At 35.9% G+C, this 13,210-nt stretch overlaps 1 protein-coding gene and 1 non-coding gene across 2 annotated transcripts; both read right to left on the bottom strand.

The window, feature by feature from the left end:
- Positions 1-9: 9 nt before the first annotated feature.
- LOC105039952 (probable protein phosphatase 2C 36) lies at positions 10-8,231 on the bottom strand. The gene is given in 5 exon segments (XM_010916282.4): positions 10-471; positions 3,238-3,474; positions 6,734-7,101; positions 7,750-7,905; positions 7,908-8,231. Coding segments are annotated over 5 exon segments (1,101 nt in total). The 5' UTR covers positions 8,035-8,231; the 3' UTR covers positions 10-258.
- Positions 8,232-12,479: 4,248 nt separating this feature from the next.
- Positions 12,480-12,586, bottom strand: LOC140854980 (small nucleolar RNA R71). Its single transcript, XR_012138073.1, has one exon. It is a non-coding gene; the product is annotated as a small nucleolar RNA R71 (small nucleolar RNA).
- Between the last annotated feature and the right edge of the window lie 624 nt (positions 12,587-13,210).

Raw genomic sequence — 13,210 nt, 5'->3', positions numbered from 1 at the left:
AGAATGTAATTCAGGAAAAATGCTGCTCTTATTAAAACCAAGAAAATGACATAATTTATGGAAACTGTGATTTAACTCTACAGAGTACAACACCAGATCAATGCTCCATGTACCTCCACCAACATTGAACCTTCAGAAAATTTCAAATCTCTCCAGCAATCAGTCCTGCCTCTGAAACAATAATTCTCAGAATTGATCTTGTGATCCGCAATGGTATTTATCTTCCAGATTCTAGAATAACATGGTCTTCATGCATTATCAATGTTCCAAAGCACTTCTAACAGATAACGGAGGCCCATATGCATGACCCCTCGCCATGAGATCATGATTCAGAAATATGACAATCACTGTTATGTCGTCGTGGAAATGCCGACGAACCTTCTTGTCAATCCTCTTAAGATCCGAGTATCGCATCTCTCGTTTTCTTGCTGCTTCATGAAGAGCAGCTTTTATGAGTCTTTTGGCACTTCCCTGCATCAAGACAAGTTGCAATGACAAAATAGTAATGCAAATGAAGTACCAAGATTTCGGATCATAGCCCAGAGCAGTGTGGAAATGAATTAAGAATGTACAGAGATGAATTTTGATCTAATTTAATCATTGCATTCAGAAACCCAATTAATCAGCATCACATCTATTTGCCGAAACAACAGCCAAAACTAATGTTAACTCTTCATTTTCTAGCAACCAGTAGGGGTGCGAGGATCCTAAGATACAGCACAAGGGGGCTGCCTGTGCCTCAGTAACAACCTCAGGAAAGGGGTATCAACGAGGCAAGTTTTAGCGCTGCCAGTTGGAAGAAATACATCATCTGCTCAGATAGCATCTACCAAATAGCCTAATCATTCTTTTAATAGAAAAGAATGCAACTAGATCTTGGAACTCATCATCGGTATAATTCTCAAAAATCAAATAGCCTAATCATTCTTTTAATAGAAAAGAAAGCAACTAGATCTTGGAACTCATCGTACATGAAATTCTCAAAATAAATAAAATAATATCATCAAAATAAATAAATAAATAATAAAATAAATCAACCTTTTCTGAGTAAATTGTTGAATGAGTTGTTTCAATCATAAATATCATTAAAAGATTTCTTGAAACCAAGGTGGTCAAAGTGTCTTAAAAACAGGCAAGGTACAATCCCTTCTCGAGTGCATGGGAGATGCCGAAGACAGTGAAATGCTATTCTAGAAACCTAGGAAAAAAGACCAGTATGATACCAAAAACACATGACTACGCCTTAACTTTGAATACAGGGCTGGAAATGGACAATCTCTGTAGAACACTAATACGTTGATATATAAGACAAAAGGCTCAACCTAAAGCTTCAAATCGAAACTTCATGTGTTTGATGAGTTACATATACTCACAATCATATTGCCTGATCCTTAGTGTCAATTTTGCAAAAAATGAAGTCAAGAACTACACAATGGTATAATAAAATAGAATAATTCCAAAATAACAACAAAATATTCAAAAAAATGTTTAAACCGTTCATACTATCCTGCTTCTCATAAACAAATAACCTTCATTCAGGTTCCAATCAGAACATTTATAAACCCTCAAGCCATTCATCCATGAAATGCAAATCCAGAGGTGCTACACTTTTAGACAATTCTTGAGTTTTAACGCTACAAAACAATGAGGTACAATTAAAACATTGAAAATGGATGAATGCATCAACTTCATAACAAACTTCAAGAAACCCAATCAGCTGGTCTATATAGTTTCACAACACATTCTATCTTCACAAATCAAAAGGTGGTAATAGGTTTCGCATGTCTGCACCCATGAATATCTCTGGAGATCCAGTATCGAGGAGAGCATCAGCTGGCCTCAGGAAAATTTATCATGCAATCAACTGCTCCTTGCTAGCAGTGAAGGCTTGTTGATTAAGAAAAAAAATCCAGTGACTATTCATTGAAGAAAACAGAAATTTGTCAGCATTGCCCAACCACCCCATAAATCAGACGTAAAATCATTTATCTAAATCATCTGAATATGCTGCCTCTTCTGAACCAGTAGTTATCTCACCCAAATGCCAGCATAGGCAGTTCTATTTGTTTCTTTTTCCTCAAGAATTAAAGACCGCAAGTCTAGAAGCATGCAATAAAAACATCTATGTAAGACTATGAATACAATAAGAACTCCAACCAAGGAGAGGAATAAAGGATAATAACAGTCTCTGCAGGAGTTATAAATAATAAAATACATTAAAATTAAAGCAATTAGAGATAAATTAGAATTCTTTGATAGCAGATACTTGGACGATTTCCAGGCATTATACGTTTTGTGCTATGGCACCTAACCATTCCGAAGCCACCATATGCAAACCACATTGTATATGAATCTGAAGTATTTCTGAACATCATTGAAATTGTTTATGATATATGTACTTTCCTAAACGTACAGGAGGGCAATCAGGAAAGATGGCTATGGAATCATGGAAAAACAAGTCAATGTATCAAAATGCCAAGGTAGAAAGAATGCTGACACATTCAAGTTATGTTTCGCTCTGGTAGATTGATGCCTATCATGGATTCATATCTTTCCAGTCCCTTATTAATGCCAATATATCTTGCTATTGTAATACAGAAAAAGCTAACTTGCAATAAACTCTGCGAAAACACAAGCAATCTCAACACTAAACAAAGGGATTTCATTTTTGTGGTCTGAACTAGTGCAGAATCCTGTCACCAACTGGATGCAGTATGACAGGATGTAAAATCAACTTCTGCAGAGATACCCTCAACCATCAACTTTCTCATATACAGCAAACTAAATCTAAAACTAAACTGTAAACCCTTATAATCTGCAAAGGCACTTCATAGTATGTTTATCCAGAAGATAATTTTCCAGCGGTATTAACACCCAGATATTCAATAAACAATTCAAAATAAACATAAAAGTCAACATAATGTACCACAGAACTTCAAGTTTAAGCTGATTGCCCTATGCATATCAGTCTATGTACATGCTATCAATCCATGCAACAATTTGTGTGAAAAGTTTAAAGCATATGATTATAGAAATATATAGTTCCATGGAGCTGTGGGTATATATGCATTTATCCATGATCTATGAGCATTAAAAAAATTGCAAGATTTTGTCCTCGAGAAAGAGAGCTGCAGTTGATGTGCTCCACAGAACGAGAAAAGCTAAAAGATTATAAAGAATTAATCAGCAAAATGAAAATGATGCTGTCAACAGTAAATAAAATGGTAGAAGTCTTACAGCATGCGGATGATTGTTAACAATCTCAACTGCTTGTTGATTAGTTAGGTGTTCCCATAGACCATCTGAAGCAAATATGATGAAAGAATCACTTGGTTGAAGATGTTGAGAGATAATTGATGGATCTGCACTCAAGATAGGCATGCTCGTGGGTTCAGAAATTCTGAACTTTGCATTGATTGGTTCCCTGTTATACTGGGCATGTTTCATATATGCATCACCTATAGATCTAGAAACCTGCAATGCATGTAATAAAAGTATTGATCACACAATTTTCATAATTGAGAATGTATATCAAGGTTTGAAGTTAAAAAATTTTTGTACTTTGAACCAAAATCTCACTTTTCTACACAACAGAAGACCTATTACATGAGACAGGCAATCAAGCTATGACATGATTGAAATTTAAGTAAAAAAGGGATAAATATGCAAAATCTCCTTTATATATTACTCATACAATCACACACCCCAAAAGTATCAATGAGCAACCATGGGGTATTTTACAATCACTAGACAAAGCTTATATCCATTGACTACCACCCACACAAGATCATGATTGGTGGGTTTCAAATTTACAAGTGAGAGGACAGAACAGTTTGACAGAAAATCTCCATATACGAAAAAAAATGCCATCATGGAGAGCTCAAATTGTTCAAATACATTGGCATCCATTTATCAGCCATCTAAATATCTGGAACCAACATGTTTTAAACATAAAAAGTCAAAGCATCCAAATCAGCATTTATAATGCTTTATTAAATAATGTGATCACAGTAGCATAATAAGGATAACTTCGTCTTGATGTCAATAGCTACATGACTTTTAGGATAAAGACAAATTAACAAGAAGACATGAATTTGAAGTTTGGATGTATAAATGAAATAGGTCCTAAATGGAAATGGTACACAACTGGAAAATCTCAAGAGTGTAGATTCGCAGTTTTACCAGATTTACAAGGGTGTCCATGCACTAGAAAGGTTTTGACCGACAGATGATTATGATTGCAATTCTTCACATCAACAACTCTAATTCAGGATTTGATGGATGGATGGTTTATAAAAAAATGCTTCACGCTAACAAGTCTGATCCATATAATGAAACTACAACTGGAAGCTATACATTTCATGATTCAAAAGCTACAATGTCAACAGTATAAAATTTTGTTCTATATAAGAATTTTGCAGTATGGTTTATAAACACAAAATACTGAAAGTGTTTTCAAGTTAGCTTTAGCAGGAAATATATTCTATATAAGAAAATTCACTTATATGACCACAATGCAGCTTGCTAAATTACAACTAGTGCTGGGCAGAAGAACCAAAGCAGTCAAGTTGCATTTTAATTTTAATCTTGATGCGCATAAACCACAAAAGATTTAATAATACTATTTTATGATTCTACCATAGTTACTTCTAGAAGGAAAAAAAGTATAGAATATTGGCAATTTTTTAATACAAGATGAAGAAAAATCAGTGGCCCAAAGAAATGATGAATAACTGAAAACAGGAGCAACAGAGGAACAGACTGTAAATTGCTTGAACACTCCTAGTAAAAGAAAGCATAAAGTGACCACATATTCTTGCACTCAAACATTGACATTTTCTTTCCAAATGTGATGTTTCAAAAAAGAAGGTATCTTAACAATATAGCAGGATGCACTTTAGAGGTCTGAGGTAGATCACGGCGAGGTGTTTGGATTAGAGAGGACAAATTATACCCTTATAGGTTGAGGTTATATTTCACCTGAAACCTTGCACCTAAGTTGGAATTAGGGCCAAAACAATTTTAAAGGAGACCGATAAGTCTTCCCTTTGTTCCCCTTGCAGGAGTTGAGCTGCATGGTGATGATGTAGATGAATGAACTAAGATATGGAAACCAAAGATGTTATTTTATGCTTCGCTGTGATGGTTCTTTCATAATTCTATGCACCAAAGAGTGTTTGTGGCAAGAGATTCTGAAAACCTCTAGCATACGAAATCTAGACTTTCCTACAGTGAACCAACAACGTTGATAAGAAGGAGACAAATATTGAAAGATGTAAGCTTGTGACATAAAAACTTAAATGGAGTAATTATCTCATAAATAATGAGGTCTCTGATGTTCTTCATGCTATGTTCCATGGTTAATGAACCTACTGGCTTAGGTATTTGCATTCGATGACAGTGTAAGGTGTATGTTTAAATGGAAAAGGTGATTAAAGGGATCAACATCCAGAAACATATGAATTCAATGTTTTCTTACATGAAAAAAATGCAAGTCATGCCACTAGGTAACAAATGGAGCAAATTAATGCACTTAGCCACATTGTTGCCATTTAGAAAACAAATATAAACTAAAAATACAATATTATAAATAACAGGAAGAGTCTTTGAAGTTGGAGCTAATTGTCAATTTAGAAGATGTAAGCCATGAACATTAAAAAGTAAGCAAACGTAGCTATATACCTGAATATGAATTCAAACGTTACAAGTCAAAAGAAGATTAAGCGCAAAAAATAGGCTTTGTGTTTAGGAGTGACTGGTCACAAGTTCATGTATTGAAAAAAAGGTATCATAACAGAAATTGTTAACTCAATATTCTTCTTGTTGGGTACATGACCACCAGCAAAGCAGAGAACCTGATAAAAGAATGTGATATGGAAGTATAATAACGAGCTTTGGAACTTCTACTTAGGTCATTCATCAAGGAATTGTGGAACAAGAGTGAAGCATTGATAAAGACTAGTTGTGTGGCACATGCTAGGCATGCAAAGAGGTTGTGATTGCTTTGGTAAATAATGCACCAGGTTTCCAGACCCTAACAATTTTTCTACTAACACAACTTTTATGTTTTAGTACCCTTAAAGAAGTAAACCCATAAGATAAATTAAAATAAATGTTTCGGTGTATGAATATACTACTTCCACTTAAAAATTTCTTGTGACTGAGAAAATGTAGATATAACCATTAAGATTTATTTTTGGTGGAAGTTCAATGATTTTCATTCAATCTTGTATTGGATGTCATAAATAACTATAGAAGTCTGGAATAGCAATATGTTATCAACTGGCTTAGAATTTGGTTTCAAATACTTTGCAACCTTCTATGGTTCAACATGATCTGCTATCTGATGAATAATGATAAAAGTAAACAAACAACTGAAGAAGTTAGCATGACATAGACATGAAAAAGCTAAAAGGCTAGCATCAAAGAGATCCTCAAATGATGTAGATTTCTTATAGCAAAAAAAAAACTAGTGCTGTTCACAGAATTCAGCTGAAAGATCTGAATATATGTACAGGGTGTTGTCCTGTGAGATTCTGTGCCAAAATTTAACTCCTCCGAACATGAACCTTTCAACATGTCATATATCTCCATGTGACAAGCAACAGGAAATGACCTTGCAGGATGAGAAATGAGAGATTGACTTTTAAGGCCATGTCAGAATAACTGTCGAAGTTGAAGATGGCATAAAGTATACAGTAATCCATTCACAGGAAATTTTGTAATATATTACCTGAATTATGCCTTTGATTCTCCAAACTCCATGTTTAAGGACAACAATCTGTGGATCATCTGGGTGTTGAGCCTTGATTTCCTGCCTCACATCCGCCATATTAGCATTGTGTTCGGTGGACAGCTGTATTGCAGCAATTTCACCCGTGTTACCGACCTTCCTCCCAAGAACCGCACGGGAGTCACCTAAATTGGCCACGTAGAGAGTCCTTTGGCTAATGACACCTACAAGGCAGCACGACCCCGCTGTTGCCATATCTGGCCGAGAGTTCCACAGCTGAGAAACAAGCGCCATAAACCCTTCCTCTGTAGCTAGAAAGGCTCTTTGAATGCCATCAGATGTCACACCCTGTGGTCCAGATGAAATCTCTGCATAAACATAGCACCTAATGATTCCAACAAAGATTTCTCATAACCACATCCAATATCCAAACTTTACGTGCCATGAAGCTGCAAACAACGAAGCAAAAGCTTCCATACCAAATGAAATACATGGTACTTTGATGACGACAAACACTGCATGCAAGAAATGATCAAAAAAGGTGAAGAATCTACACTTATAGAATTATTTATGCACATTCAGTACAAACCGAACATTCACACAACCTGAAAGCTTAGACTTCTAGAAATAAGCGGCAACTCCAAGTCTCGTCCTTTTTCGAGTTGAAACTTCGAGCGCATTAGTAAAGTTTAACTCGAAAAGTCAAAACCTTTACTCATACAATCCAACAGCAAACTCATACCTTCAAAAACTATTGATAATAATATATCATTATGCTACGAAATCAGAAGTGCGATATATACTAATTATCATGAATGATCACGAAAAGGAACGAACTTTACAAAGAAAAAAGATAAATGGATCCACTCCACCAAAACTCCTGCAAACAAAACATTCCACATAGAGATGCTTAATTAAGTGCAATGGCAAGAAGACAGGTCCATCAGGCGGTCGAATTCGAAGTATACACGTGGAAGAATCCCCACTCCACGAGGAATCGAGGGGAGGGAGTGTACCTCGGAAGTGGCGAAAGAGGTGATCGCAGACGTAGCGAGCGGCGTCCGGGCCACCGTGGCCGTCGTACACCCCGACGAAGGTGCCAAAGGGCCCGGACTCGATCTGGCTCTGGTCCTCGAGCACCTGGTTGGCCTGCACGACGGCCATGGAGAAGTCCCCCCGGCGCACCGCCCCAGGTCCCGGTACCATAGCAGCCCCTCCCTTCCGCCGCCGCTGTCACCGTCACCGCCACCGCCGCGGGGCCTCCAGCACGCGGACAGCAACCTTATCAGCCGTCCCAGCATCCCACATCTCTCGCCGGAGACCAAGCCCCAACCCGAACCCTAGCCCTAGAAAGAGAGATATAGGAGGAAGAAGGAAACCCTAACCCTAGAGAGATAGAGGGAGAGAGGGTTTCGATTTCTTGGCGTCGAGAGAGGGAATTGAGGGTGGTGGGGTTCTTGGAGAGAAGAGAGAGGAGAGAGAGAGAGAGAGAGGTGTAGGATAATGAGGGTAGGAGATCGGGGGTGCACGTTAACGGAGAGAGGAAAAGACCTTTGTATTTTTCTTTTGAAATGCTAGAGATCACCTTCAATATCACCGCCACGAAAACCATCCTATGTGGAAGTCGAACAATCACAGGATCTCATTGACCCCACATAATTCCTACGTCCTCTGTACTAATCTTCGACAACCACGTAGGACGGTGAATGTTCTAGTGGTCAGCTGGTGATTGGTAGCAGTGCTCTTGTTCTTTTTGGGCAAGAATGTGGTTTGTTGGGTGGACCTTTCAATGTCCATACCGGCCGACGCCGATTGCGTCACGCCCAACTGTTGGAGGGTTGGAAAACTTGACTTCATCATTAGACTTATGGGAGCATCTCTGTTGGTCCCACCACTGATTATGGTCTGGTTTTATCTTGGAGTTTCTTTGCTTGGTCTCTGTTGTATTTGAGGTAGAGTGTGGGATTTGTATCTTCCTTAAGGGACCTGTGCAGTGGACCGTCATTGTGACTACGGTTTGGAGGTAAAAACAAACCCAGGTCTTTGTGATCATACAATGAATATTTTAACGGTTTTGGAAGTTTCTGGGTACATGGGAACTCCGACAAGCATCTTAATGATTTTTGTTATTAGCTTTTTTAATGATTATTAAGTAAAATAAGTAATGTCATTGTTTGATTTTTTTTTTTTCACTGCTTACAAATTATGTCTACATTTTAAACATGTGATTTTAAATTGGATAGAAATTTTGCCATAAAAATTTAATAAGATGTCAGTATTTTTTATAAAGTAAATATCTAAAATCTATTAAAATATTTATCATAATAAATATATATATATTCTATCCAAAATATTAATCTAAAAAAACTTTTGGATCAAACAAAAAACCAATTCTATCCATCAACAAATTGGATTAAGCATGATTTTTCATATTAAAGGAAACATGCCTTTGCTTAAAACAAAAAAAAAAGTAAAAAGAAAAAAAAAAGAAGCATGCTTTTTTTCCTTGCAAAAAAAAAAATAGAAAATACTCTTATTTCATTCATGCGGTCTAAATATTTTAAAATATCAAGTCTAATATTTTAAAAATTATTCTACTGCAATGATTTTAATTGACAATACTAATAATTTAAATAATATTAATGAGTTATAATTGTTAATTGAAATCTTAATTTGGACTCCTCAAAAAAAACTTTTTATAGTTTGTATTCATGAGAATGCCAAAACATAGATACTAAAAATGAAAGATAAGTTAATAAAACAGAGCTATAAATCATGATAAAATTATTACAATATCAAGAATAGCTAAATATAATAATAAAAATAATAGGGTATATAATTGGCATGATATATTAAGACTTGATGTGATTCATTCAAAATTAAGAATATGTTCGTTGGAGAGTGAAAAATTCACTACAATATTTAGTGTACAATGCAACAACAAATATTCATCAAGATAAATAATTATTATACGGTATATTGCAAGCTAGTTGCTCTATATAATCTAAGTCCAATAACTGCGACAACAATTGTTCCAAAATGTAGACTATGATAACAATATTTTACTGATTTATGTCACAAATTGACATAAAAAGTATCAATTAATATCTAAATTATCTAACTTTATTAAGAAATTGATACTTGTTATTATATTTTGCAAAAGAAGAGATCATCAATAGAAAGAACAAGGAAAGAGGATTCCAACGGCGTAAATTTTATGCAAAACGGAGTTAAATTGACCCAGAAATTGAAGAATGAAGAAAGAAGACTCAATTGGGTCAAACCCGAGTCAAATCAGATCAAAATTGATCAAAAATCAACTGATTTGGTGATCTGATTAGCCGCCTGATCCACAGCAACAGGCGCGTGGACCATGGACCCATCGGCGCACCATAAACCCCCATAACAACTCTCTAAAACCTCTTAGTCCCACATCGAAAGTTTTGAAAACCTTATAACCCCCAAATGCCTATAAAAAACCCCCAAAGGCCCTTGTTTTATGTATTCTTCCTTCCGATCAAGCTTGTAACCCTAGATAGTGGAGTTTTTAGCTCTCTTTTCAAGCCTCGAGCTTTGAAGTTTTTGTAATAAATTTTTTTTTATATATAAAATCTTATTTTTATGCAATTTCATCTCTTTACATTATGCAATTTATTTTTCTTGCAATTAGGATAGTTTAATTTATGCAATTTAATTTTATGCAATTAGGTTAGTTTAAATTATGCAGTTTAAATTTATGCAATTAGGATAGTTTAATTTATGAAATTAGGGTAGTTTATTTTTCTGTATTTAAATTTTGCAAGTAGATTTAGATCATGTCTAGCTAAGCATCCCTTCTAGGGTTTGCGATGAAGCTAGATCATGAGTAGAGATTTTACATAGGGTTCTTTCTTTTTCTTAGGATTTCTTTTTCTTCCTCTTTTGCCAAGAATTTTTGATGAACTACAGTTGGGTCAGAGTCCCTTCATAGTTCATGCTTGATTCAGTGCATAGGAGGAGAAAACCCTAAGGGATCCTAGTTACTACTCCCCTGTAAAGAATCTTGATGGGTTATCGTTGGGTCTTAGTCCCTTCATAATCTATGCTTGGGAAAGACAAGAGGAGTAGTCGTTAGGATCAATAAGAAAAATTCTAGGTAGAATTCCCTAATCTAGATCTAGTGGATTCAAAAACCCTAGATCCTTAGTCTTATTGTCTTTAGCAAACAACTTTCGACTTTCGATTTTTGTTAAAGCTCGCTTGAGCATAGATTTGAAAATCATTTTTAAAACCAAGTCTCTGTGGGATCGACCCGTACTCGCTGGTCGTGCTACTCTGCACACCGTGCGCTTGCGGTTTTATTTACAAAGTTTAAGATTTGAACATCAAGTTTTTGGCGCCGTTGCCGGGGATTTGGCGTTTTAAATTGTTTTCAAATATTTATTCTTCATGCGTTATAACTCTCTTTCTTTTTTTCTTTAGGTTTCTATATTTAGTTGGTGATTGCTGGAAAACTCAGGTACGCTTCTAATTTCTCTTTTATTATTTTTAGTTAATTACTTTTGCTTTTAGACCTAATCATTTGAATTTACTTAATCACAAAAAAAAAAAAATAAAACAAAACAAAAGACATTTCATAATCGTGAAGTAAAATATCAAAATAAAAAAAAAATTCTAAATTAAAATCTTTTACATTCTTGGTCATCTTGTTTATTTGTATTTGCATTTTCATAATTAATCTAAGGGCATCAACCCATTAACAAGATAAGGTGAGGATTTCATTACCCTTCCTTAGCCCAAAAACCATCTCCATCATATTGCATTACCTAGACTTTTAATCTTAAAATCAATTAGACGTCAACCTTAAGGAATTCGAGCTCAATAGGACAAGGAACCCTAAGAGTTCTACCAAGTTTGAGTTGTTTGATTAGTTGGTGTCTAGGCAAGTCCCTGAGGGTGGTTTGTTAAATTGGTTCAGTTGCTGGCCTGGCCAACTCGTTTGGTGTTTAGAAAGGCAACGATGAGTGAACCTCCCACCTCTTATACTTACCTGGCTAACTAGTTGATCAATCTCCACTTGGAAGGTTTGAAGGGTCATCTTGGAACAGTTAGGAGCTGTCTAGATTTAGGTTAACCCTAGGATAGATTGAGTTTAATTTATTGATTCACTTATTTGAAAAAAAAAAAATTAAAATTTAAATTAATTTGGTTACTTTTCTTTAGATTTAGGACTCCTTAGGATCTTCTCTTTAGAACTTTTTCTCTTTTCTTTCTTTTCCTTATACATAAAAATTTTATTAAAAAAAAAAAATGTATAAACATCGAGAACCATACACCTCGTGTGTGGAGAAGAGTGTCGGGTCGTCTAGTTAGAATTGAGTCAATTCCTGTTGTTCCAATGGCTGAACCAATCCAACCCATGACCCTTAAGGATTTGTATTATCCAGTTGGCTCCATCCAACCATCTTGTATCAGGTTGCCACAACCCACAGCTAACAATTTTGAAATCAAATCTCAAATCATAAATATGCTTTCAAAATTCACAGGATTAGAGGATGCTTATATATTTATTAGAGAATTTGAGGAGGTATGTGCAACCATGAAACTGCAATTAACAGAGGATGAGGTCAAACTTAGATTAATCAACTTTGCCCTTAAGGACAATGCTAAGAAGTGGCTTTATAGTCTGCCAAACTATTCTGTCACTACCTGGGAGGGCTTTGTGAGAACATTTTTAAAAAAGTATTTTTTCCATCATAAAACAGCTAGGATTAGGAATGAAATAAATCAATTTTACCAACTAGCTGGTGAATCATTTTGGAAGTACTTTGATCATTTCAAGAATCTTTTGACCCAATGCCCACACCATGGAATAGAAACTTGGAGACTATGCCAGATCATCTATGAGGGGTTAGATTCAAACTCAAGAACCATGCTAGAGTCCATGTGCCAAGGCCAATTTATGGACAAAGAAACTACTGAAGCTTGGCAATTCTTAGAAGACCTAGTCGAGAAAAATTTACAGTGGGAAACAACTAGGGAACCTGATAAAACTACACCTTCAAGAGGAGGAATGCATCAAATTCAACCAACCCTAGCATCAGAGGCCAAGATTGCAACCTTAACACGTAGATTGGAAGCCTTAGAATTACAGAGACCAGCCAATGTAAATCAAATATCTGCACCCATGTGTAAAGGGTGCAATGCACCAGACCATGTCTTAGAAGAATGTTCCTACTCGAATGAGTGTGCACAGGTGAATGCCACCTATCAAGGACCATTGAACAATCCTTATGCACCCACATATAACCCAGGTTGGAGGAATCACCCGAATTTCTCATGGTCCCAGAATCCTAATGTAGGTAATCCAAATTTCAATCAGCAAAATCTAAGGTCCAACCCAGTGATGAACAACCCGCCAGGCTTCCATGATAATGACAAGAAAATTACCTCTTTAGAGAAAAGCCTAGAAGCCATGATGAAAACACATACCAGCTT

This window comes from Elaeis guineensis, chromosome 1, assembly GCF_000442705.2.
Source record: "Elaeis guineensis isolate ETL-2024a chromosome 1, EG11, whole genome shotgun sequence".
Lineage (NCBI taxonomy): Eukaryota > Viridiplantae > Streptophyta > Magnoliopsida > Arecales > Arecaceae > Elaeis > Elaeis guineensis.
Note: the sequence above shows the minus strand (reverse complement) of the source record. Positions and strands in the feature narration are given on the sequence as shown.